The sequence below is a fragment of the Talpa occidentalis genome, unplaced genomic scaffold (genome assembly GCF_014898055.3).
Source record: "Talpa occidentalis isolate TD23 unplaced genomic scaffold, MPIMG_talOcc4v2.1 talOcc4.7, whole genome shotgun sequence".
Classification (NCBI taxonomy): Eukaryota; Metazoa; Chordata; class Mammalia; order Eulipotyphla; family Talpidae; genus Talpa; species Talpa occidentalis.
In genome coordinates, this window is record NW_023605083.1 from 6,824,383 (window position 1) to 6,850,557 (window position 26,175).

Below are 26,175 nucleotides of genomic sequence, written 5' to 3' on the forward strand. Positions count from 1 at the left end.
GGAAGTCTAAGAGCATCTCCCGAGAAGGCCAGATCTGGGTGGGAATAACAGAATCAACATTAGGGGGAACTGGGAGGCTTGAACTTGGCTGCTGTTCTGCTCTGGTATCTGTACCCTGTGGAAACATTATACATTTTCTGTTCATGCCTCCCTATTTGCTCACTGCCCCATTCTGGACACCCAAAGGCTGATGTACTCATCCTCAGGCGTCTGGCCAAAGAAGGTCACTGCCAGGAGATGAGCAGGGGGAAGGAAAATGAGGTCCAAGTATTTCTTCCCCAGACTCCACGTTACTTTAGTGTTGCCTTCAGTTAAGGCCTGAGTTACTGGCCTTCTCCACACAGTTCACTGTCCTGGCTGGGTTCTGGTAACCCTTCCTTCACCGCTTCAGGCCTAGTGTAGGGTAAGGAAAAATGCCAGGCTTTTCTGCCCTCAGGCCATCAGGATAGATGAAGGATCCTTCTGGTCCTGAATGCATGCCTGATGGCAGACACCTGGAGAAGGGTGTGGGCCTAGGTAGATGGGATTCACCTGGGCTAAGACTGGGCTTTTAAGGACGGCGTCACGGGGACGCCAGCAGAAACTGAAAGAGAAGCCAAGAATGAGTAGAAGCAGAGAGAGAAGTAGAGAAGGCCAGAGAGGCCAGATAGAGTGAAGACTTGCTGGGGGCTGGGAGGCCTGCCAGCCTCCCGGCCCCCCTACCTGCCATGTACATGGTAAATCCCAATAAAAGGCCTGCAAAAGCCACTGAGGACTCTGACTCCTTCTTCACCTGGTCTGCATGGGATCAGAAAACCTGCACCGTGTCCAGGTCCTGACTCTACACCTAGGGATAGTAACAGAATCCTGAACACTAGCATTATCCTTTGTGGTTTCTCTGTATCCTGCCCACACTTCTGTAAATAGTCACTTTATTAAACTTGCCTCAAATTATTCTAATTTGAGAGTGCCATCTGTTTTCTGCTGGGACCCTGACTGATATATATTGGCCTATTGGTCTGACATGTTTCACAGAAGAGAGGCACTGGGAAGGTGAAATGCAATGATGAGGGACAGAAAGAGGAGAGATTGATGGGGATACTCAAAGGGGAGTAGAAAAAAGAAGATGAAGGGGACAAAACTTGGAAAGATCATCATTCTGATTATGGCTTTTAGGTGTGGAAAACTCAAATGGCACTACATTTAAACTGGAAATCGCCTCTCTAACTTTAGCTTAGATATCACATCAAAGGAGTACTAGAGGACCTCCCCGGTGGCGCAGCAGTTGAGCGCTGGGTTGCGAAGCTGCCCGCAGCCTCTGCAGCGCCAGTTCGATCCCTGGCTGCTCCCCGGTCCCCGGAGGAGGGTCCCGCATGGCGCGCAGACCTCTCCTGCCACCCGCTGCTCCCCCCAGCAGTGTACTTCGGTCCCTCTGCCTGCTCTGCTCCCCGCTCTGGCTCTGGTGAATTCTCTCCCCTCCCACGCGTCTGACTGTACCCAGTGCTTGTATAAATAAATCTTTTTTTTTTTTTTAAAAAAAAAAGGAGTATTAGAGATTCCCTCAAAAAGGTCAATTCTAAAATAAATATAATCCCTGATATCATGGGAGCAAGCTTTAGGCACCATGCTAATCATGATGCTGATTGTAGAAAAGAACAACAGAAGAATCAGAGACCTTCCCTGTTTTCTTTAAGTCTTGCAGATGTGCATTATCTGTACTTGGTGTTAAAGCATCCTCAAAGCTCCCCTCTTTTTACAACCTGCTCCTTTGTTCTGTGCACACTGTTTCATGACATCCCATCTCCACTAGGACACACAATCAGAGCCTTTAGAGAACAGAGGGCCTGTAGCACTCTTTTAAGACAGTGTGAAAAAACTGCTTTAACAAAATTGCTGCCATTTTCCTTCAACTTGTCTCTAGTTCACCAACCGCATACTTAGAGTAGAAATCCACTTCTGCCTTCTGTCTATTGCCAAAGAAACTGAAAAGGCCTTTATGGATAGCTGAAAAAGATGCTGTAATTTGATAGTCATCTTTTTTCTCCTACTCTAATTATTTTAACGGGCTTCTTCTTATTTTAATAGATTTTTTTTAATAAGGAAATCTTACTTACAAATTTTAATTAGCTTACTGAATATTCACTGCTTTGGAATAAGTAGTTTAATGAGTAAGGAGACCTCAGACTACTAACTAGCCTGGAGTCTCTAAAGTGGCTTAGGGGGAAATGATGCAGCCCTAGTGATAAAAGCCTCGCTTGTGCCTTGCAGACCAGGACTCTGCAGTCAGGGCCCCAGGGATGGAGGAATTACATCAACTCTGCAGGAAAAGAAGGTAAAAATCCAGTTTTCTCCTTTTTATCAAGGACCTCTGTATAAGAACCTTCAGCTCTCCTCCTCACTAAGGCTTGTGACCCTTGTCAAATTACTTCTCTTAACTTCAATTTCCACCTCTTTAAGGGTTAGATATTAATGTTTTCCATACTAGACTTTCATAAAAGGGAGTCTTATGCACCACTTTAAAATCTCTAAAATATATTAGTTGAATGAATAAATGAATGAATCTATTTTCATGCTGCCACGCAACCTCTCTGCCATTTTAGATTCTCATCTGTTAGAAAAAAGAGCAATCTTTACTTTACAGTACATTTCAATTACAGTAGCAATGAAGAGTAAGCTAACATTTTTCATTCTAAAAACACCTAGCAGAGAAAGTAGGGCCAGAATCATTTATATTCAGAAACGGTATCAGGAGAACAATGGAGTTTTTTGTGACTCGCTAACCTGAATAATCAATGCAAGTTAGCGCTATTCTAAAAATATATTAATATCTACTCCACTAATTAAGAACATGTAACAATTTAAGCATGATTCCTGGTGATTGTGACATTTGAAGTAATTTTTTTCTTTTGTGAATTTTTAGGGTGTTATGTAAAAGAGGAATTCCATCTTCATCAAACAAAGCCTTAAGAACTCAGATTTCAAATTCTGGGTTCAGCATGCAATTACATGTTAAGGACAATTATATTTATAATAAATTATCACAAACAAATTATACATTTTTCATTTATCCATACCTATTTATACACTGTAATATAATATAGACTTACCTTTAAAAACTATAGTATATATTAACTTAATATGTCCAAAACCAAACTCCGGATCTTCTCCCCCAAAACCTGCTCCTTCCAAATCTTTCCCTCTCACATTTAATGACAACTCCATCTTTCTAACGCTCAGGCCAGAAATGTTATAGTCATCCCTGATGCTCTTTCTCTCACATCCTATATGTCAATCAATCAGTAAATGCTCTCAGCTGCATTTCCTTAATATAGCTGTAATCCAGTCATTTCTTACTAACTCTATTGCTAACATTCTGGTCCAAGCCGCCATCATCTTCTATCCAGGTTATTGCAATAGCACCCTAACTGGTATCTCTTCTTCCCCTTGCCTCCCATGATCTATTGTCACTATAGCTGCCATGATGATTCTATTGAAACTTAAGTTAGTGTGTATCACTCCTCAGTTTTTTATCTCACTCAGTGTTCAAGTCTAAGGTATCACCATGGTGTACAAAGTGTAGACCATCTGGACCTCACAGCCTCTTTGATTTCATCTCCAACTACTTACCGTACCTGCTCAAGCCACTTTTATCTCAGGACCTTACTGCTGCTTCTGCCTCATCTACTTGTTTACCTCCTTCAATCATTATCTAAAGATACTTTCTCAAGAAGGGATTTCTTAACCAATCTATTAAAAATTCCCCCCCTCTAACTCATTATTCTCTTTTCCTCCTCTATTCTTTTTTTTTTTTTAAAAGATTTATTTATTTATGCATACAAGAGCTGGGTATAGGCCAGAGATGTGGGCAGGTGAGAGGATTCACCAGAGACAGAGTAGGGAGGAGAACAGGCAGACTGACTGAAATACACTGCTGCAGGGAGCAGCGGGCAAGACAGGAGAGGTCTGCTGCGCCATGTAGGTTGCTCCCTGGCCGGCCAGGGATTGAACTAGTGCCGCAGAGGCTGAGGGTTGCTTCACAGTACGGTGCTTAACCCCTTGCGCCACCAGGGAGGCCCTCCCTCCTCTATTCTTCAAAATACCTATCACTTTGAAATTTACATTCTCATTTACTTGTTTTATCTGCCTGTTTCTTTCCAGGAAAATATAAGCTTCATAAGAGCAGGCTGGTTGCTGTTGTGTAAGTAAATATTTAGTCAAGTAAAGAACACATCAACAAAATGGGACATATACCCTAAGTATACAGCTTCAGAAGTTTTCATAAAGCAAACACCCCATGGGGCCCTCACTTAGATCAAGAACAGTCCCCATTGTAATCACTATTCTCCAAAGTGTAACCACTATCCTGACCTCTAACACTATGGTTAATTTTGCCTGATTCTGACCTTTTTTATAAGTGGAATCATATACTAAGTACTGTACTTTTTTCATTCTGCATTATGTAGTTACATGTAATTTTAGTGCATTCATTCTCATTGCTATATACTATTCCAAATATATCACATTCATTTATCATTTTTCCTATCAGTGGATATTTCCATTCTTTTTAGTTTTGGTATCATGAAAATTGTTGTCTAAGGCTGTCCGTCTACATATCCTACATTATCTTTTGGTGAACAGATGACACAGTTCCATCAGGTAGTATGGGGTGTTTCACCTGTTAGGTTCACTGACATCTCTTCTATCCGAGCACAGAAGCTGACATTATAGGTATCACAACAAATACTTTTTGAACAAATAAATGAAAATGTTCTTTTAAAAATTCTGTTATTTATATTTAAAATTTCCTTGACTTATATATGTAGGTTTGTAACTACATCATTATTAAATTAGCCCCTATAAATCTACTGTTCAATTAAATAGTCTACTGACAATACCACTGAAATTCCTTAATATTCCTTCCTGATCCCATTCCACTCAACTGAATATATTCTCTCTCTCTCTCTCTCTCTATATATATATATATGTGTACGTACGTACGTACGTATGTATGCATCCCCTAAGCAATATGCTCTTTAATTTGTTTGGTTTTGCAGTTTCTAAAAATGATATCATACTATATACATTTTACATTTTTCACTCAATATTATGTTTCTAGTAATCCACTGTGGGATCATATTGCTGTGGATTTAGCCACTTCCTCGGTCAATAGACAACTGACTTATTTCAAGATTTTGCCATTTCATACAATATTATTATTAATGCTCTCACATGTCTCCTGATAAACACAGACAAGAGGTTTTTGGGCAGTTCACCAAGAGATGAAATTATGGCTCAAATAATATGTGTATATTCAAATTTATAAGCTAATGCCAAAAGTCATACCAATTGGTGACACCAATTAACATTCCTGCCAACAACATATAAGGGTTATTGCTGCTGGATATTCTTGACAACAATGTGTAGACCTGGAGCAGTCTGAATTTTTGCCAGTCCAGTAAATGTAAAACATTACTTCATTGCAGTTTTTATATCACAATTTTCTGACTAATAATAAGAATCTTTTTATATAATTGACCATTTACATTTTTTCTTCTAAGTAGTCTTTGTGTCCTTGGTTTGTTTTTCAAATGGGTTCTTTGCCTTTTTCTTATTAATTTATAGGAATTTTAATTTTTGGATTTTAATCCTCTTGATTATATACTTATAAATATCTTTCTGCAATTTGTGTGTTGTCTTCACATTTTGAAGGGTTTCTGTGAAATAACTTTAAATGTGCAAACAAATTTACAAAAATAAAAATATCATACAAAATATCTGTGTATGCCTTTTACCCTTCCTTAGTATTTTAAGTGGCAGTGCGTACTATCAATTCATAACCAGCTAGTAATGTTTTATATAGTTATGTGTCTTTATAAGCTAGTAATACAAATCAGTTACATTTCATTTCAAATTGAGAAAAACGAATCAAGATACAACACTATTTCATAAGAGAATGACAACAGCTCTTAAATGAAACCTTAATTATAAATCTAAGTTTCCTTGAGCCATTTGAAAGTAATGCTGAAACAGGAGTTGTAAATCATCTTAAGCGCAGAACCTATTCCCTTAAACAATACTGTCTTAAGATACTGATATGAAACCTTCATTGAAATCTGACAGGGATATTTAGTATCTTAGACTCCACAAATACAGCAGGAATATTATATAGAAACTACTTTAAAAATCTTGTGTCATGTGACCCCTCAGGAACATCAAAATTTCTGCTAAGGGTCAGCTCTTCTTAAGTTGAATAGAAAGAATTGGTTTTATCACTTTTGCATGCTATAAAAAAGTGCTATTCAAATGGCAATCTACAAATGACAATGAGTATTTTAATAAACTATATTTTAGAGTCAATGCCAATATGCTTTTATTCTTTAAGGAGATTTAGTTGTTTATTTGTCTTCAATTCTCAATCTAAATACTAGTCTATTTGCCTAAAACTAAAGATGATAGCTAACTTCAGGGTCACAATTATTACAAATACACTTTTACAACAAAAAACAGTGACAGGTATAAACTTAATTCTTCTGTTTAATGGATAACAAAAAAGCAAAGCTATCCTTGGGTCCTCAACATTATACCACAATTACCAAGAAAGAGCTTGGTGAATTTCTCAAAGCTTTCACCAAAGAGTTATATTAAATTTCCTTTCGGCAACAAATAAATTGGTTCCTCTCTGGTAGAAGCTTAGGTCAGTCATCTAAATCAAGAAAAGCAGAACTACATGTCATTTACTGAAGAGTCACTTAAGTGTAAACTGTCTCTCCCTATGGCATGGTTATATTCTCTCTACAGAAGATTTATACTGGGAGGCAGGTGAATATCCCGATTCCTTGCTACTTAAGTTTTAAAAAATTATGTTAAGCTTTAAAAGCTTGCATAAAAATGTAGACATATCTAGATTTTCTTTACCTTCCTTGATAGAACACTTGGATATAAAATTTGATGAGAATGCTCTGAGGAAGAAATAGGGCTCCTATGCCAGAAGGGAAACAAGACAAACCTGCGGGGTCCTCTCTCACCCGTAACACTTGAACAATCGAGAATTCACTACCTTCGGCCCAGCCTCACCTGTGACACTGTGATGCTGCATTTCTTGGCCAGCTCCTCTTTGGCTTCTTCACTGGGGTAGGGGTTGCTGAGGTGTGAGTAAAAATATTCATTCAAGATTTCTGTGGCCTGTTTACTGAAGTTACGCCTTTTTCGTCTATGATAAGAACCAAAAAGAGAATCATAATTATGATGAACATTAACCAAAGAAGGATACATTCATCTGGATCATACAAAAAGGCCGATTTCTATTTTAAAACATTCGTAAGTTCGAATTGGTTACTACATTAAAAAATTATGCTCCTGATAACTCATTGAAGATGTAGGACTCACTGAGAAAAATTACTAGACTATAAGGCACAATTAAGAATTAATTTCATTCTTGAATTTAGTCAACAAATATTTATCAAAGATCTATGTGTTCTCAGTACTCAATGAAGGAACATTCACTTGGAACAAAACACCCAAGGTCTGCTAGAGAGCAGGGTTGGAACGTAAGGGAAAGAGTAGATGGGGAAAGACATTAGATAAGTACCACAGAAATAACTACAAATTATTGTGACTACATCAAGTATCAGAGAGGAGATTAGCGTATAATTTAAGTTATACGTATGAGGGCAACCGAACACACTAAATGATTATAGAGTCAGGAAAGGTTTGCTTAAAGGGGTTAACATTTAATCTGAGACTTCGAGAATGTGTAGAGAGTTAGACAAACAGCAGATGGGAAGAGGAATGAGTAGAGAAAATGGAAAAGAAAGAGAAAAGAGCCTGGTAAGTCCAAAGGGCTAAAGGAGGTTGGAGCACAGTAGAATTTAGAAAATGTGCAGTGTCTGCAAGGATGGGCAGAGGCTGGATTATGTAGGCAAGCATGTTTGGATTTAAGAGCAATAGGAAGCGGGGCCTCCCTGGTGGCGCAGTGGTTGAGCGCTGGGTTCGATCCCGGCTGCTCCCCGGCCACCAGAGGAGGGTCCCACATGGCGCGCAGACCTCTCCTGCCGCCCACTGCTCCCCTCAGCAGTGTACTTCGGTCCTTCTGCCTGCTCTGCTCCCCGCTCTGGCTCTGGTGAATTCTCTCACCCTCCAGCACTTCTAACTGTACCCAGTGCATATATAAACAAAACAAACAAACAAATAAATAAATAAATAAAACATGCCTCTATTTAAAAAAAATAATAAAAAAATAAGAGCAATAGGAAGCTATTGAAAGTTTTGAGTTTTATGTTTTAAAAAGATTGCTCAACTACTGCAAATAGTTGGAGGCGGGCATGGAAGGAAATGTTAAAATACTTAAGGAGACAACTGCCATGGTCAAATTGAGAGATGATGGTAACTTGGCATAGAGTGAGAATTATGGAAATAAAAAGATTCAAAATCTACTTGAAAGGTGAAAGCACAGAGACTGATGATGGATTGTCTAGAGTGAGTGGGTGAGGAAGACAGAGAAGATAGGAAAAAAAATACATCAAAGATTTCTGGATTTTTCTGCTTAAGCTCTGCCTGGACTGAGGGATGATTTGCCTACAAGAGAAAGACTAGGGGAAGAAAACCTTTTTTTGTTTTTACTGGAGGTGAGTGAGAGGGTGTCAGAAGAGCAAGTATTTACCAATAATTTATTTCAAATAGCAAAAATGTCATTTGGGTTTGTTATTAAGATTTAAAAAAATTCCAACCTGAAAATTAGTATTTGTCACACTTCACTTTAAATCAGATTATCCCCAAACTGGAAAATAGTTTTCCTAAATCATTTTCTAATATTTCCTACCAAATAATCTTAACGATCTTCTCAGTTGTGATACCCTACACTCAGAAAAGGCCGATCAGAAGGCAGTTGTGAATGTGCATACCCATGGAATTCTTCTAGTTAAAATGGTGTCACTAATGTGGTAGGTTATTTATGTTGGTCCAGGTTTCAACATTAAGGGAGAGTCAAGAGAGCAAGAAGTCTAGGTCTGGTCAGAATACCTCATGTTATGAGCCCTGAAATTTTCACATTTCAATTCTTTTTAGAAGGTTGAACCATTATCTCCTAGAGGACGAAGAAAAGATTCACAATCTATTTGGGGATTAAAATCAATAGGAAATGATGATGAATCGGATGGAGGTGGTGATAAGAAAGGGAAGGCAGAGAAATACAAGAACAGCCATTAGCATTTTTCCAGAAGTCATGCACTGCTTGGAAACAAAATCAAAGCCCTAACTTGGGGCACTTTAAAGAGGCATGCTATGATGAGGAGGTGGGTGAATGAATAGGGTAGGAAAGGCCTAGAACAGATACTGAAACTGAACCATAGATAATGTTTGTTGAGATCACACAATAATGATCTGATTATAAAAATCTAGGTTTTTAGCTTCTACTGAAAAATCCGAAGATCAACCATACTAGACCCACACTCTTGGGAGGCAACCATAGGCTAAATCTGAGTGACTGCTGTTACCCTCCCACATGCAGCACCTGTCTGCACTATTCCTCGCTGCTCCTCGTTCAGATACTCCTCTCAATGCTACTATGCACACACATGTGCATTTGTGTCTCACCATCGAAGACTTGAGCTTGGCTGCAAGACCCAGAGTACACTGGACTAGATGACACAGGGCATTTCTTTGGGAAATGGTGACTTATGCAAGGAGGAATAAGCAGAAACATATCAAGGAAAACAAAGATAAATTTGGCTCACTTATCAATTTTGCCTAGTTTCAGGAAACATCAAAAAGCCACGGGGAAAAAATTTACGGGCAGAACAAAACTCTTCACCCCACACATTCTGGCTGTGTCCAAACTATACAGCATTTCTACTAAAAGAGCAGCAGGACCTACACAAATTTATTCCTAAATGTTTTGCTCTGGTAAATGCTTCAGCTTGTCCAATTACCAAGAAAATGTGAGGATGGCCTTACGAAAGCCAAGAGAGCAAGCGATTCATATATCTGAATGAGCTTGCTTGCCTAGAGCAGAAAAACCTTGCTGTCTCAGTGCAGCGGGCTGGCTAAGAGGCACTACGAGAACAGATGGAACAAAGCTCAGTATTTCCCTTCACTTGAAGGTGTAAGAAAGAACTCTCTTATGCTTTATTTTTAGAAACCCGACCTGTAGAAAGTGCCCATTAAACATTTCCCCTAAGCTTCACTCCCCTCAGGGTTCACCACAGTCTACTGGATGTGCCTCAGCCCAGCGTGCAGTGGCGCGTCAGTCCCAGGGCTGTTACTAGCCCAGTCTCCACGGGAGAAGGCAGTCGGCTCCAAGCTCCGTGCCCCTCTTATTCTGGCTCTGCTTACTCTGGCTTGTTAACATAGCTTCTTCCCTTAGAAGAAAAAGGTAACCTATAGCGCAACACATTATGAATGCAGTTAGGTGAAAAAAAATAAGCACCCATGGTGACAAGGATGGGAAACTCTCAGCAGATAGAAGGATAGCAAATGTGTTAGGAAGGATCCCTTTCTGTCAGAAGTACTTTTTTTTTTTTTTTAAAGATTTATTTGTGCATACAAGAGCTGGGGTACAGGCCAGAGGTGTGGTGGGTGACAAGATTCACCAGAGACAGAGTGGGGAACAGAATAGGCAGATTGACTGAAGTACACTGCTGAGGGGAGCAGTGGGCGAGTCAGGAAAGGTCTGCTGCACCATGTGGGTGGCTCCCTGGCTGGCACCTGGGGGATGGAACTCTATGATACAGTGGCTGCGGAAGCTTCATCGGTTGCATCTTACCCCTTTGCACCACCAGGGAGGCCCCTGTCAGAAATACTTTTAAATATCTTTGACATATAATATTTTATTAAGCTGCTATGATGACAATTTAAAAATGTTTTTTGCTTTCTGACACTACCTCTCTTTTTTGATTTGAGCTTTTCAAAGTATTAAGTGGAACTAGTCATTTACCTCATTGGTCAATCTATTTTTTTAGAATTTTTTTCATATTCCCCATACAATTGCAACCCCCTTATTTTGACCCCATTCCCTCCTTTCCCCGCCCCCCCCCCCATAGTTGTGTCTCTGGTTCATAGCTGTTTGTTGATTTTGATTTTTTCTTTCTTATAGTTATTCTTTTTCCTGGTCCCTTATTTAGGTTTTCTAGATTCCTGCTATGAGTGAGACCATCCGGTATTTTTCTTTTTCTTTTTGGCTTATTTCGCTGAGCATGATCCCTTCCAGCGCCATCCATGTTGCTGCAAATTGCACGTGTTTATCTTTTTTGAATGCTGAGTAATATTCCATGGTGTATATGTACCACATCTTCTTGATCCAGTCATCTATTTTTTGGGCATTTGGGCTGTTTCCAAAGCTTAGCTATTGTAAATAGTGCTGCCATAAATCAATCTATTATTTTTATTATTTTTTGCTGCCTACTATGTGTAAGATCCTTGGTGGAATCGAGGGGAATGTAAACATGGAAGACTTGGCCATGGCTTTCGATGTGGCTGATTAGGGGAGAGAAAAAATGTCAGTGAAAAGCTATAATATATGCAGTCTGCATGAAGTTTGGCCTCAAGATGTGTGTAAAAGGAGGATCGATTTTGAGGAGGGGCAAGTCCACTCCAGCAGTGACTCAGTGGGCACTCCAAAGTGGACTGGCCTGGGATGAGGGGCAAGATTTCAGTAAAGCAACAAACGTGAGCTCTGGTCACACCCCCGTACTCCATGCCTGCCACCCTCAGTGACAACTCACTACTAGAGTGCATCGAGGGGAGAGGGCTGTGAGAACAGGGTCTATTGTGGACAAACAGGGGTAAGGTGAAGGCAGGAGTGGGAGAGGTGATTAAGCAGAGGGAAAGAGAATTCTAGGCAGAGGAAACGGATAAGACCAAGAGGTATTTCATTTTGGATTAAATATAGGAAAGAACAATTTAGTGATACAATAAGACTAAAAAACGTTCAGACTTTGATCTAATAATTTCAATTCAAAGAATTAATCCTCAGGTACTAATCCGAAAGCTCAAAAAGGTTCAAAGCATAAAGATTTTCACTGAAGCCTAGTTTGAAAAGAACCTGTCTACAATAGTACCTTCTTATCATCACTTTCTCTCTCCTTACTTTGCTCAATTTTTTTTTTTTTAAGATTTATTTATTTATTTATTTATACAAGCACTGGGTACAGTCAGAAGCGCGGGAGGGTGATAGAATTCACCAGAGCCAGAGCGGGGAGCAGAGCAGGCAGAAGGACCGAGGTACACTGCTGAGGGGAGCAGCGGGCGGCAGGAGAGGTCTGTGCGCCATGTGGGACCCTCCTCCGGTGGCCGGGGAACAGCTGGGGATCGAACTGGCGCTGCAGAGGCTGCGGGCAGCTTTGCAACCCAGCACTCAACTGCTGCGCCACCGGGGAGGCCCAGCTTGATTTTTCTTCATAGAATTTATCATCTTACTACATTTCATTACATTATTGAGAGCAATATGGGAGTGTATTTGTTTACTTGTTTATTGTCTTACTCTCTAAAAAGAATATAAGCTCAACTGGGGCAAGGGTGTTACCCTATCTTGTTTGCATTTATCGTCTCAGCACAAGTACATATCTGTGGGGGGAGGGAGGGAAGGAGAAAGAAAGAGATGCAGTAAGCTAGAAAGAGGGGGAGGAGTTATGGAAACTAGTAGGGACAAGATAATGCTCAAAAATGAGGGAATGGCTAAATTATTTAGCATATATCCATTTCATATTATTTAAAATATTATTTTAAACTTAAGTTTATACTACATGAAAAATGTTTGCTTATGCATGGTAAATTTTTATAAGCAAACCAAATTGTGCATATTGTATCATCACAAGAACATTTTTTAAAGCCTCCTTAACCAGAGAAAAATATATTAAAATGTTTACAGTGAATTTTTTTAGGTAGTAAAAATGTCATTGTCTTTTAACTCATTCTTTTATTCTATATATTTCTCATTCTTCTATTCTATATATTTTCCAATTGTCTCATAGTGAGTTTGGTATATTTTAAATAGGAAAAAACAAAGTCAACCTTAAAAAAAAACCCAAAAAAGTAATGCACAAAAAGGTACCCCAAAAATTTAATTAAAAAAAACAAAAAGGAATGCAGGCAGGGATAGGCCATGTAAGGCCTTAAGTACCCAGTTAGTTTACACATACACTGCCCAGCATGGAAAATCTACTGTGGTGTTAAAGCAAAGCAACTAGGGCAGCCTGGGGATGCTACAGAGGCAGACAGAAGCAGACAGGGGTATGGAGAAGCTAGAGAGCAGACAAGGATATGGAAGACGGGCTGGATGGAAGTATGACTGGAAACAGACCAGCAGGAGAGCGCTGTGCTAGTCCATGTATGAAAGTATGGACATGAACTGAGCAAAGAGAACAGGCTGATACGAAAAATGTTGAAAATCAAGCAATGGTGAAGTCTAGCGATTCTTTCAGTATGGAGTAAAACACTGAAAGTGATACAGGGCCTTGCTCAACTAGAATGGCGGCATCATTAGGTGGCCTCGATTTCCTTATGTGGCTGTAAAGAAAAGCCCTGCCATGAAGACTTCCACACACCTTACTTTCCAATTGACAAGTTAAATTACTTATTTCCTTTAAGAATAATTCTCTCTGTCAGATTCCAAGGGAAAAGAAAGCAAAAATAAAATAGAAACTCCTTTCCAAATCTGAAGATTGTCACAAGCCTTAGTGATGCCCAAAAGGCATCCCACAGAGACCGTGCATAATAGGAACATGAGGAATCCTGCCATGTGACCAACTGGTCAAACACAACCGCATATAATATCTTACCTAACATCTGTGAAACTGGGTCAATGTCTCAGGTTTAAAAGGAAAATTTTCATCCTTACAGGAGAAACTAATAGGTTTTCTTACTTGATTTGGAAAAACAAGAGCTTGGGGTCTTGTGGTAACTGTTATTTGTTAAAACACCACTTCCTTCTTTAGAGTATCAGTATCTCCAAGTATTTTCTTATAAAATATAAAAAAAATTCTTAGAAAACAAACTTTTATTGAAATAGAGTTATAGGGCGCCTCCCTGGTGGCGCAAGGAGTTAAGCACCGCACTATGAAGCTGTCCACAGCCTCTGCAGCATGAGTTCCATCCCCAGCCAGGGAGCTGACCCACATGGCGCAGCAGGCCTCTCCTGTCTTGCCTGCTGCTCCCCTCAGCAGTGCACTTCAGTCAGTCTGCCTGTTCTGTTCCCCACTCTCTCTGGTGAATCCTCTCACCTTGCCCCCCCACATCTATGGCCTGTACCCCAGCTCTTGTATGCATATTTTTTTTAAAAAAGAGTTATATACAGAAAGTCATCCTTACATATACTTTTTAGCCTCAGAATTAAGAGGGTACAAAGTCCTAAGTCGTTAGTAGCAGCACTAATTCTATCCATTTCCTGAATCACCAAATTGGCAACTAATAGCCAATTCCCACACTACAGACTTGACATCCTGGGCACCATGAGGCAAATTACCTGTCCATTGTAGAGGAGAGTTCTTACAACCAAATTAAAGAAGATACTAAGACCAACTGGCCAGCTTTACAGAACATAATTTACAAGGAGTGAAAAGGCAGGCAAACAAACAAACCAACCATGCAAAAAAAAGATTGGTGGCCTGACATACCTGGCATCAAGGAACCTTGATCTTAAAATCATAACTGCTTCACAAGTGCTTTGCTTCAGTTGCATCTGAATGGAACTAAATTTTCGATGGATGATGCCCACCATTCTTTCAATCTCTTTTGGGGAAATGGGACGTGTTCTACTCTGTTCTCGGAGAAGGTTCATCACATGTGTAGTGAATTCATTACATGCCTGGAAGGGGGAAAAAAAAAAAATCACTCCTTAGGAATCTGGTATTTATACTATCATACCCAGACATTAACTCATCTGAATTTCCACCTCATTTGCAATTGCCAATGGCATAACACAGTGGGTAGGATAAATGAAAAACTAAGACATTTGTGAAATGGCAATGGTAGTTAGATGGGGCAGCTAGAATTCTGCATTTATGAATGGCCAGACATGCAAAGGAGGCATAACACTCAACTGCCCTTCCCACCCACCTCTGTCCCAGTTCCAATGGAGCTTTTCCCATTGGGGGATGCTCGCTCCCAACTCTATAAGTATAAATATGTTATATGTTAATTGTCAACACTAAACAACTCTGTTTTTTTTTTTCTGGGATTTTACATTTTGTTCAACACATGTTTACTGAAGGTCTATGAAGTTCAAACTCTTCCAAGTGCTATTAAAAGACAGAAACAAGCAGATGTGCACCTGGCCTCCGGGTCAATAAAATATATAAAAAAAATTCTCAAATAAGGCAGTGGGTGCAAAGTCTCACAGAAAGACATGATTAGGCAGCTTCCGAAGTTCCAAGAAGGTGTATTCTCATCTGGAGACAGAGATCATGGCTGGAGTGACACTGGGCTTGAAAGAATGGGTAGGAATTTCTAAAGGTGGATCAAGATTGAAATCGGGAGGAAGTCCTGGCACAAGAAAAACCCTGGGAATGACGACAGGCAGCTAGATGTAGAGTAATAGGGAAAACATGCAGAGAAGAGGGGTTTGGGTCTGCATTCCCGTGTGAAGGGCCCTGGATGTCATGCCTGCTGATTTGTGTCATTGTGATGTAATGTAGGAGCAGTTAGTGGAAATGAACCACCCTGGAAGATGGGAGTAGTAGTTTGGTCTCTCCAGGGGAGGGGGCAGCAGGAAAATAAGAATCAGGTTTGGTTCTCAAACTTTTTTTAAAAGATTTATTTATCTATGCATATAAGAACTAGGGTGTAGGCAAGAGGTATGTGTGTGTGTTGGGGAAAGTAGGGTGAAAGGAGTCACCAGAGACAGAGTGGGGAACAGAGCAGGCAGATCTACTGAAATACACTGCTGAGGGGAGCAGCGGGAGAGACAGGAGAGGTCTGCTGCACCATGTGGGTCAGCTCCCTGACTGGGGATCCATCTCATATAGCAGGGGCTGGAGATAGCTTGATAGCAATGAGACTTTAACTCCTGCGCTACCAGGGAGGCCCATGGGTCTCAAAGTTTTTAATTAACAATCCTTAGCCCATCTCTTTCAGTTCACTATATTCTTTTAGATTCCATAAACCCATATAAATGGGCATTCACTAAAACCAGTATTGCCTCGGTAAATAAAGCATTGGTGTACACCCCTAAATGAAAAGAACATTTTCTGGCATTTTCGTTAAAAGGGGAAGATGGGAGATTCTAGTTGTTATTGCACAGATGACCCTGGTAGAGCAAGCAGACAGAACAATCATTGATCATGGCAAGACACATTTTGAAGCTATTATAATGTCCACTTCCCTACAGATACCCTGAACATTGCTCACATATAGCACATGATGGTTTTTTTAACTGCTCATTAGAGAGCTAACCTTTCAAGTACACTGAGTGTTTCAGTGACTTCAAGCTTTCACAGAGTTTTTCTATAAATATTTCTAAAATGAGTGTTAAAAATTTTTAAATTTCTTCTGAGTAGGGACCCAATGGAAAGCTTATGGAATTCTTCAGAATGTAAAACCATGCAAAACACATAGTAGTTATCCAGTAAACATCTACTGATGGGTGAGTTTTTGTATTACAACCCAAGAGTTATGTGATTAATGTCCAAAACCCATTATCTCTGAACTATACGTGAGAAATTTTTAACCCTGAGTTTATGGTTAGGTTTAGAAAGCCTGTGATACCATGAAATCTTATATGAGTTGTGTGTGATGTGTGCTCCCTAAGAGAACTATACATGGAGCTTTCTCTTTTTAGACTTTTAGTCCTTAAGTACAAAAGGCAAAGAGTTATTGTACTCAGTTATGACACAGTAAAATGTTAAGGATCTTTGCAGTTCTAAAGTCAGAAGTCCTTGCTATCTTTACAAAAACCAAAATGAGGAAAAGTAAATTTAAGATTTCCCCTGCTATATTCAGCTATCTCACACTATGATGAAAACAAAGTCATTCAGCCAAGAACTGTGTGTACATAGTTTATTTTGCACTTTCCCTAAAGAGACATTAATATAACTTCATAATTAAATAACTTGACAAATTCTACCCTCAGTTTGCTTATCAGTAAAATGAAGAAAATTAAACTAGAACTGCTTCCTAAACTAGGAAGTTTACTATACTTTTAAACTAATTCCAGACTGTTAAAATTCACGGTCCAAAAATACAGTAAGAGTTAACCAAAATTGTAAAAGATTTTTGCAGGACTCTCCAGTACTTCTAGTAAGTCAATATGCATAATAAATTTTCAAAAGGAAATGCTGTACCCAGCTTTTTGCAAATATATTTGGCCACAAAATGTCTTTCCTCTAGACTAGTACTGTCCAAAAGAAATATCACAAGCCACACACGAAGTCTTAAAATTCTCTAGTAGCCACATTACAAAAATTAAAAGAATCGGATAAAATTAAAGACATTTTATTTAACCCAATATATGAAATATACGAACACTTCAACACAATATTTTTGAAAAGTTGTTGATGAGGTATATTACACTCTTTGGAGGCGACACTTTGAAATCTCATATATATTTTATATTTATGTTACATTTATATTTGTTATATATGTTAACTTGTTATGCTTCTTTTTATGTTATACTCATTCATACACACAAAAAGACAGTATCACCTAGAAAATTCCTTTATGACACAACAGAGATGATTTTTTTTTAAAATCACATCTCAACCTTAGACTCTCTGTCCTAAAGATTCTCTGTGACAAAACAGGAAGCACACGAAAGCATTCTACTTCATATCAAAGAAGGACTATCTGTGACTGTTTAGGTTGTGATCTGAAGCTGCCTTCTTCACGGTATACCAATTTGATTTGAAAGCAAAGTCAACAAATCATGATCATTCAAACTTAGATATTTGGCAAACGTTTTCTCCAAAATGAACCAAGTGAGCCTGTCATGTCAAGGATAATAGCTGACGCAGCTGTGCTACGGATGAAATTTGAGCTTTCAAGTAAAAATTATAATTTTGGGGCCTCCCAGGTGGCACAGGCAGTTGAGCGCCATGCAGTGAAGCTGTCCTCAGCCTCTGCAGCGCCAGTTCAATCCCGGCTGGCCGGCGAGGGTCCCACATGGCGCAGTAGACCTCTCCTGTCACTCCTGCTGCTCGCCTCAGCAGTGTATTTCGTCAGTCTGCCTGTTCTGGTACCCACTCTGTCTCTGGTGAATCCTCTCACTCTCCCATACATCTGGCCTGTACCCCTGTTCTTGTATAAATAAAATAAATAAAAATCTAAAAAAAAATTATAATTTTGGAAAAACTGTATCCACTACTATGAGCTTGACATTGTCCCAGCAGATTTTCTGATTAGTTCAGTGTTGATATTATTAAATATGATATTTCCATATCACATAATGAAATATGTCAACATTGGAAGATAGGCAAAATTTAGTGAAGCAATATTTTCCCAATAATCAATGCATTGCATAATGTTACAAAATTATGCAGAGATGCAAGAGCCATTCAAAAGCAAAGTAGACCAATGGATTTTAAAGGACTAGAGTACAAAAGAATTAATTGGTATGAATTCAAACTTCACATTGTAATAAACCTTTAAGAAACTACAAGTTGTTAAGTTTGGGGGAAATATCAAAGAAGAATATCCACAGTGATCAGAAAAGGCTATTAATATACTGTGTGCTTTTCCAATGACATATTTGCATGACGCTAAATGTTCTTAATATACTTCAACTATACAATAAGAGATTGATTGACTGCAAAAGTAGATATGATAATACATGTGATTTCCACTAAGTCCAACACTAAAGAATTTTGCAAAAATTTAAAAACAATGCCATTCTTATTAAAGGTTGAGTGAGTTTCAGGGGGGGGAAACATCATTTTCTAAAATATGTTATTTAGGGTAACATGATGGTTTATTATAGTCATTTTATAATTAATAAATTCTTTAAATTTTTCTCACCTTTTTTTCTATTTTAATAGATATTGTAGATATACCCCACCCTACTGAAGCTCGCAAAGTTTCCAATAATTTTTAAGAGTCTAAGTCCTAAAACCAAAAGTTTGAGAACTGCTGTATTGGAGAATTGTTGTAAGCATTCCTAATTTATGCATGACATTGCTAATTCCTATAAACCCAGCTCACACATTGTGGTAACATGTATCTATGACAGGGTTCATGACTGAATAAATAATTCAAGACTCCTATGTGAATGATACCTGATACATTAGTGCTCTTCATTTGTCTCTGGCTGTATTTTAATTTCTCCAGAAAGAATGTTTGCCTATGGTTTCTAAGAATCAGCCAAAGGCTCATGTGAAAAAAGAAATGGTTAAAGGCAAAAAGTTTCTGCATCTAAAAACTCATAATTTCCTAAAACATTTGCTGAATGTCTCATAACTTATTAAGTGAAGTCATCTATGAATGCAAATGCTGATTAGCAATTTGGCAATAGCCCAACATTCACAGAATTCACATAGCTTTTCTTTAAACCAGTAGTTCATACATGATTAATTAGAACATCTCATTTATGTAGTGTGCACTTTAGCTCATTACTCTAAGTAAAATTCGTTAAGTATTTACATTTAGATAATTAAAATCTGGGTACACCCTTAAGAAAGATGCATACACTTTAGGCAAAGTGATTTTTTTTCTTTATACCACTGAAAGTAAATTACAACCTCATTTACAGCATCAACTGTACCAATTTCAGAGCAAAGCGCAGTACTGACTTATCTCTTATTCCTTAAAAGGTATCCATTTTTAAAACATATAAATGCAGTAAGAATGATCAAATGATTGCAGAGTTGCTTTGAAGAGCCACCTAACCACATACTAGTATTGATGCTATATATAATGTGGGATGTTCACTTCAAACATTTATGATGTCCTCCATCATAACAACAAGACCATACTGTTAAAATAGGCATTGGAAAAAATTTTCATTGCCTTATTATTTTTCCAAGTGAAATTGTCAGTTAAGAATTTTCTGGCAAATGTCAACAAAAATAAATGAAGAAAAACCTTGGTTAACTGGAATATTGAAAAATGAGAGTTTTGATTCCTTGAATTTTCTGACAGTATAGTGGCAGAAACCTCATTTCCTTTTAATAGATCTATTAAAAATTATCTGGCATGCATTTTTGTTTGTGTTTAAAACATATACTACAACAGCATGGTTAAGGGAACATAAAGAGTATAAGACTTCTTGTGATAAAGTATTTTCAATCAATTCTTGTAAGCCTTCTTCCTTGCCATTTGATCCTTTTTCCTTAAAAATGAGGTAACCAGAAGGGGAGAGGGACAAGTGGGGAGTAAAGGTGAGGGAACCCAGTGGACAATGGTGGAGATTCATTCCTGGTCTTTGGTGGTGGGTGTGGTGTAGTAACATAAATCTGGAGAGGTATGAACCTATACTCCTAAATCATATACAGTGTTGTAAACCAAAGTTACCTCAATGAAACATAAGACAACTTTTAAAAATCATGCAAAAATTTCAAATTAAGTAATAATGGACGATTTGAAATCTTTGGATTTTAGACAACACTTTTAGTGATACTCATTGGCTATTGTCTCCTCAATATCCAAACATTGGTTTACACTCAAAATGGAAGTCTTTAGGGTTTTGTTTGGTTTATAGTAGTGCTTTTTTCAGTTGTGAATTCAAGATTCAACTCCTTTCTTGCCTGTAAGTTCAGATCATTGAACGTAAAATAAGTGAGCAAGCACTGATTTGAGGAAATTTGGATGGATCAGTGAGCAAACCAAAAAATAAATTCATCTTTTGTAACCATCTAGAGAAGCTGATTGCACAGAATAGATCATATTCTAGTCTAAAATCCACTTTTCAAAGCAAAGAAAAAAATCTCTATTAAAAATTTAATGCATCGCAGAGCAATTCGATAAAAACAAGAAATAAAAAGAATCCAGGATAGAAAAGAAGGGAAATTATCATTATCTGCTGATGATATAACACATATAGAAAACCCTAAAGCTTCCACCAAAAAGCTATTAGAAACAATAAGTGAGTGCCAATAAACTGGCAAGCTATAAAATTAATACACAAAAATCTGTTATATTCCTATATGCAAATAACACACAAGAAGAAAAACAAATTAAGAAAACAACCCCATTTATAATCACATCAAAGAATTAAATACCTAGAAACAAATTTAAGAAAGGAAAAGAAATTGAAGAAGACACAAAGAAATGAAAAGACATGCCTGCTCATGGATTGGAAGAATTAACATTATTAAAATGGCCATCCTCCCAAAAGCAATATACAGATTCAATGCTATTCCAATAAAAATCCCAATGACGTTCTTCAAAGAAATAGAACAAATACTGATGAAATTCATATGGAACCACAAAAAACCATGAATAGCCAAAGCCCTACTGATGAAAACAAAGAGAGAAAGGAGGTATCACACTTCCAAACTTCAAGCTATACTACAAAGCCATAATAATTAAAACAGTTTGGTATTGGAACAAAAGCAGACACACAGACCAATGGAACCAAATAGAGAGCCCAGAAATAAAGCTGCACTTATATGACCAACTAATCTTTGACAAAGGAGCAAAGAATATGCAATGGAACACGGACAGTTTGTTCAATAAATGGTGCTGGAAAAACTGGACCTCCACATGCAAAAAAATGAAACTAGACCACTACCTCCCACTGTGCACAAAAATCAACTCAAAATGGATAAGAGAACTGGACATAAGACCTATAACCATAAAATATATAGAAGAAAATATACGTAAAACACTACAAGACATACATCTCAAAAACATATTTAAAGACTCATCACCCAAAGCAGTGATAGTGAAGGCAAAAATAAACACCTGGGATTACATCAAACTGAAAAGCTTCTGCATAGCAAAAGAGACATTAACCAAAACAGAGAGACACCCCACTAATTGGGAAAAATCTTTGCACTCCAGTCAACTGATAAGGGACGGATCACAATGATATACAAAGAACTCACACAGTTCAACAAAAACAAAATGAACAATCCAGTCAAGAAATGGGCAGAAGAACTCAAAAGACATTTCTCCAAAGAGGAAAAGCAAATGGCCAAGAGGCATATGAAAATATGTTCAACATCCCTTATGATCAGGGAAATGCAAATCAAAACCACACTGAGATACTGCCTTACACCAGCAAGAATGGCACGTATCAAAAAAACAAGCAACAACAAATGTTGGCGAGGATGCGGTGAAAAAGGAACTCTCCTACATTGCTGGTGGGAGTGCAAACTGGTCCAACCACTGCGGAAAGCTGTCTGGAGGTTCCTCAATCTACTGAAAATGGAGCTACCATACTATTCGGCAATTCCACTCCTAGAGATCAACCCAAAGGACACAAAAACAGTAACTCAAAAGAGCACCTGTACACCTATGTTTATTGCAGCACTATTTACAATAGGTAAAACCTGGAAACAACCCAAATGCTCAAAAATAGATGAATGGATCAAGAAGATGTGGTATATATATACACAATGGAATATTATTCAGCAATCAAAAAAGGTAAACTCATGCCATTCACAGCAATGTAGATGGAGCTAGAAGGAATTATGCTCAGTGAAATAAGCCAGAAGGAAAAAGAAAAACATTGGATGGTTTCACTTATAACAGGAATATAGGGGAACCAAATAAGACATCACTGTGAAAAAAATAATAACAATACAAAACACAACAAAGCAAAAACAGACAATTATAAACCAGAGACATACTGCAGGGGAGGAGGAGGGAGAGGGGTGAGAGGGATGGAGGGAGGAGCACAGGGGACTGTGGTGATGGTGCACGGGTGCCCTGAGGAAGGAGATTCTATGGGGACTCAATCTGAGGGGGTCGGGGGAAGCAAATATTGTCTAAAAAAATGTAAAAAATGATAAATGTTAAAATAAAAAAAAAATGGGGCCTCCCCGGTGGCGCAGCGGTTGAGCGCTGGGTTGCGAAGCTGCCTGCAGCCTCTGCAGTGCCAGTTCGATCCCCGGCTGCTCCTGACCACCGGAGGAGGATCCCACATGGCACGCAGACCTCTCCTGCCGCCCGCTGCTCCCCTCAGCAGTGTACTTTCGTCCTTCTGCCTGCTCTGCTCCCTGCTCTGGCTCTGGTGAATTCTCTCACCCTCCTGCGCTTCTGACTGTACCCCGTGCTTGTATAAATAAATAAATCAATCTTCCAAAAAAAATTAAAAAAATAAAAAATAAAATAAAATAAATGAAAAAAAAAACCAAATTTAAGAAAGGAGGTAAAATTTTTTTTATGAAATAAAAACTATAAAACAATATTACAAGATACAAAACAAACACATGGGATAGAAAGATACCCCATGTTCATGGATGAGGAGAATTAATATAGTGAAAATGAACATCCTAACAAAAACAATATACAGTTTCTGGGCCTCCCCAGTGGCGCAGCGGTTGAGCGCTGGGTTGTGAAGCTGCCCGCAGCCTCTGCAGCGCCGGTTCGATCCCCGGCCACTGGGCAAGGGTCCCACATGGCACGACAGACCTCTCCTGCTGTGCCCGCTGCTCCCCTCAGCAGTGTATTTCGTCGGTCTACCTGTTCTGTTCCCCGCTCTGGCTCTGGTGAATTCTCTCACCCTCCCACGCTCTGACTGTACTCAGTGCTTGTATGAATAAATAAATAAATCTTTAAAAAAAATTTCAAAATGGATTAAAGAATTGGATGTAAAACCCAAAACCACAAAACACATAGAAGACATAGGTGACATGTTCTATGACATCAATGAGGGAGATGACTTTGGACATATTGGCCCCTACAGAAAGGGAAATGAAAATATTACTTTCCAAGGATATTAAGAACTCATCCAATTTAACAACCAAAACCCAAACATCACAATTAAAACATGGGCAGGAGATGTGAGGGCATTTTTCCAAAGGGGCTATACAGATAACCAATAGACATGAACAAATGGTCTTCATCACTTCTTATAAGGGTAATGCAATTCAAAACTACAATGAGATATCATCTCATACCTGTAAGAATGGATTACACCAAAAAGACTGCTAACAAGTACTGGCCAGGATGTGAAGAAAGAGGAACACTTGTGGGAATGTAAAGTGATGCAGCCAATTTGGAAAGTAATATGGATAGACCCTTCCTCAAAAAAACTAAAAATAGAACTAGCATATAATCCAGTAATCTCACTTTTGGGTGTCTATCTGAAGAATACGAAGTCATCAACTTCAAGATTTATATTCACCACAATGTTCACTGCAACATTACTTACAATAACAAAGTTATCACTGAGATATGACTGGATAAGTGTGTGTGTGTGTGTGTGTGTGTGTGTGTGTGTTCCACACAATGGAAAATATTCAGCTATAAGGACAGACAACAATCTGCAGCAAAATACAGGAATGCAAAGAGACTGTATGAAGCAAAATTAGTCAGAAAGATAAACACAGAATTGGAATGTTTCACCTATATATCACTAAAACCTGGAAACAGAGTAGATGAATTGACAAAACAAAACAAAAATAAACTAGTAGACACTGATAACTGAACTGAGTTGGGGGAGGGGTTGTTAGGCTGCAGGGAGTGTAATGGATGGTGGTTGTGTTGTTTTGTTTTGTCTTTTTTTGTGTGTGTTTTGTTTATAAAAAATAGAAAAGTTTGGCCTCTCAAATATGCATGTATCCATTTTATAATCTTGCAAATAAGCTTAGTACAATACTACAGATGCAGTATTTATGGATTGCTTATTAAATCAACAAACTCTTGTTTTAGGAAAAAGTCAACATTTAAAGAATCTTTCTAAGCCAACGATAATACAATGAGACCAACATATTTAAGAAGCAGCTGCAAGGATAAAGTAACTATTGTAACTCAACACTTCTTACTTAATTACATGGCATAGGAAACTATTTTATGAGAGTTTGTAAAGATTATTTTATATAATCTACATTAAATTCTTTGCACATAATTAATATTTAGTAAATGTAGTTATTATTGACAATAAAAATGGAAATTATATGAAATTTACATTTTCTGTGAATGTGCTATTCTGCATGCAAGTCCCTACTCTGATGGCCTTCCAATTTATCTGAATAAATACAAACACTGTTTCCTAAGAAGTTGAAGAAAAAAGTTTTCAAATATAAAACAAGTCATTAATAATGCATTTGGTACTTAGAGTTAATAAACTAAAGTTGGGAGAGGAAAAAAGAAATATCCAAACACTCTTGTCAACCAAGGAAAACAGCAGGTATGGAAACTGACAAAAAACCCTTTCCTCGGAGTAATGAATGACAAAAGCCTTCCTTGGGAATAAAAAATATAAAGTTTCCATTAGGTAGTTCCATTTCTTCTTTCCCAGTTAACTATTAAGAAATAGAAAAATGGGATTAGGAGTATGTGGCTGTACAATCTCTAATATAAAAACACCAGCATATTTTAATCTGATAAAAATAAAATTCCTTTACAAGCAAAGGAGATTTTGCCAGCAAAAGTAAGCATATAATATCGAGCTCCCCAATAAGCACAATGGTCATGCCTTTATAGTGATTTTATATTTCACACTCATTCTTCATTCCCCCAAGAATCCCTTGTAATCTGAAAGTCCTATAGTAGTTAAACAGCACTTAATTGGTTTTGAGCATATTCAGTGTACATGCTTGGCTCCCATGCTTTACCTGATTTGAGGTGAATTCAAAAGACATCTGTGAACTCAGCAAGCAGGTTCCCAGATGCTTGGGGAGGGTTGGGACCCTTACAACACTTTTGCCTCCAGCAAAAATGTATCTCAATATAATTATAGTAGATAGCTTTCAATATGTCATCTCTATTATATAGCAGCTGTAAATTATGAAGTGAATTGCCTGTGTACAAGCATTTCTGGTACAAGCAAAGTGGGAGAGCTGCATGGGGCATGATATATCTTCCTTTGTAACTGATACCAAATGTCTAAGTAAAACTTCATATGCAAAGACAGTGTTGTCCATTTTCCTTTGACAGATAAGGGGAGGAACCAAGAAGGCCTTCAACTCTTAAAAACAGGCTTCCTAGGTTTCTTGGCTCAAATTCTTCAGGAATGCACCAATTCTAATAGCTGGAGCCTTAGTGATAACTGAATATTTGAAAGGTATGTAGTATAAGCATTCTTCAAAACTTACTGCTAATCAAGACAAAAAAACAAAACAGTTTTTCTCTAGGCTAATGAGGGATGCAATGCATCCAAGATAAAAT

At 38.2% G+C, this 26,175-nt stretch overlaps 1 protein-coding gene across 3 annotated transcripts in view; it reads right to left on the minus strand.

Annotated features, from left to right (window-relative positions):
• The window catches only part of PBX3 (PBX homeobox 3), a 195,172-nt gene that overhangs the window by 22,070 nt on the left and 146,927 nt on the right, over positions 1 to 26,175 (minus strand). For all 3 annotated transcript variants that reach the window (XM_054688861.1, XM_037495242.2, XM_054688863.1), the window contains exons 4-5: positions 14,586 to 14,776; positions 7,054 to 7,189 (exon numbers count right to left, since the gene is read on the minus strand). In XM_054688861.1, the coding sequence (XP_054544836.1) occupies positions 7,054 to 7,189; positions 14,586 to 14,776 (327 nt within the window). The remainder of the gene's footprint in view (positions 1 to 7,053; positions 7,190 to 14,585; positions 14,777 to 26,175) is intronic.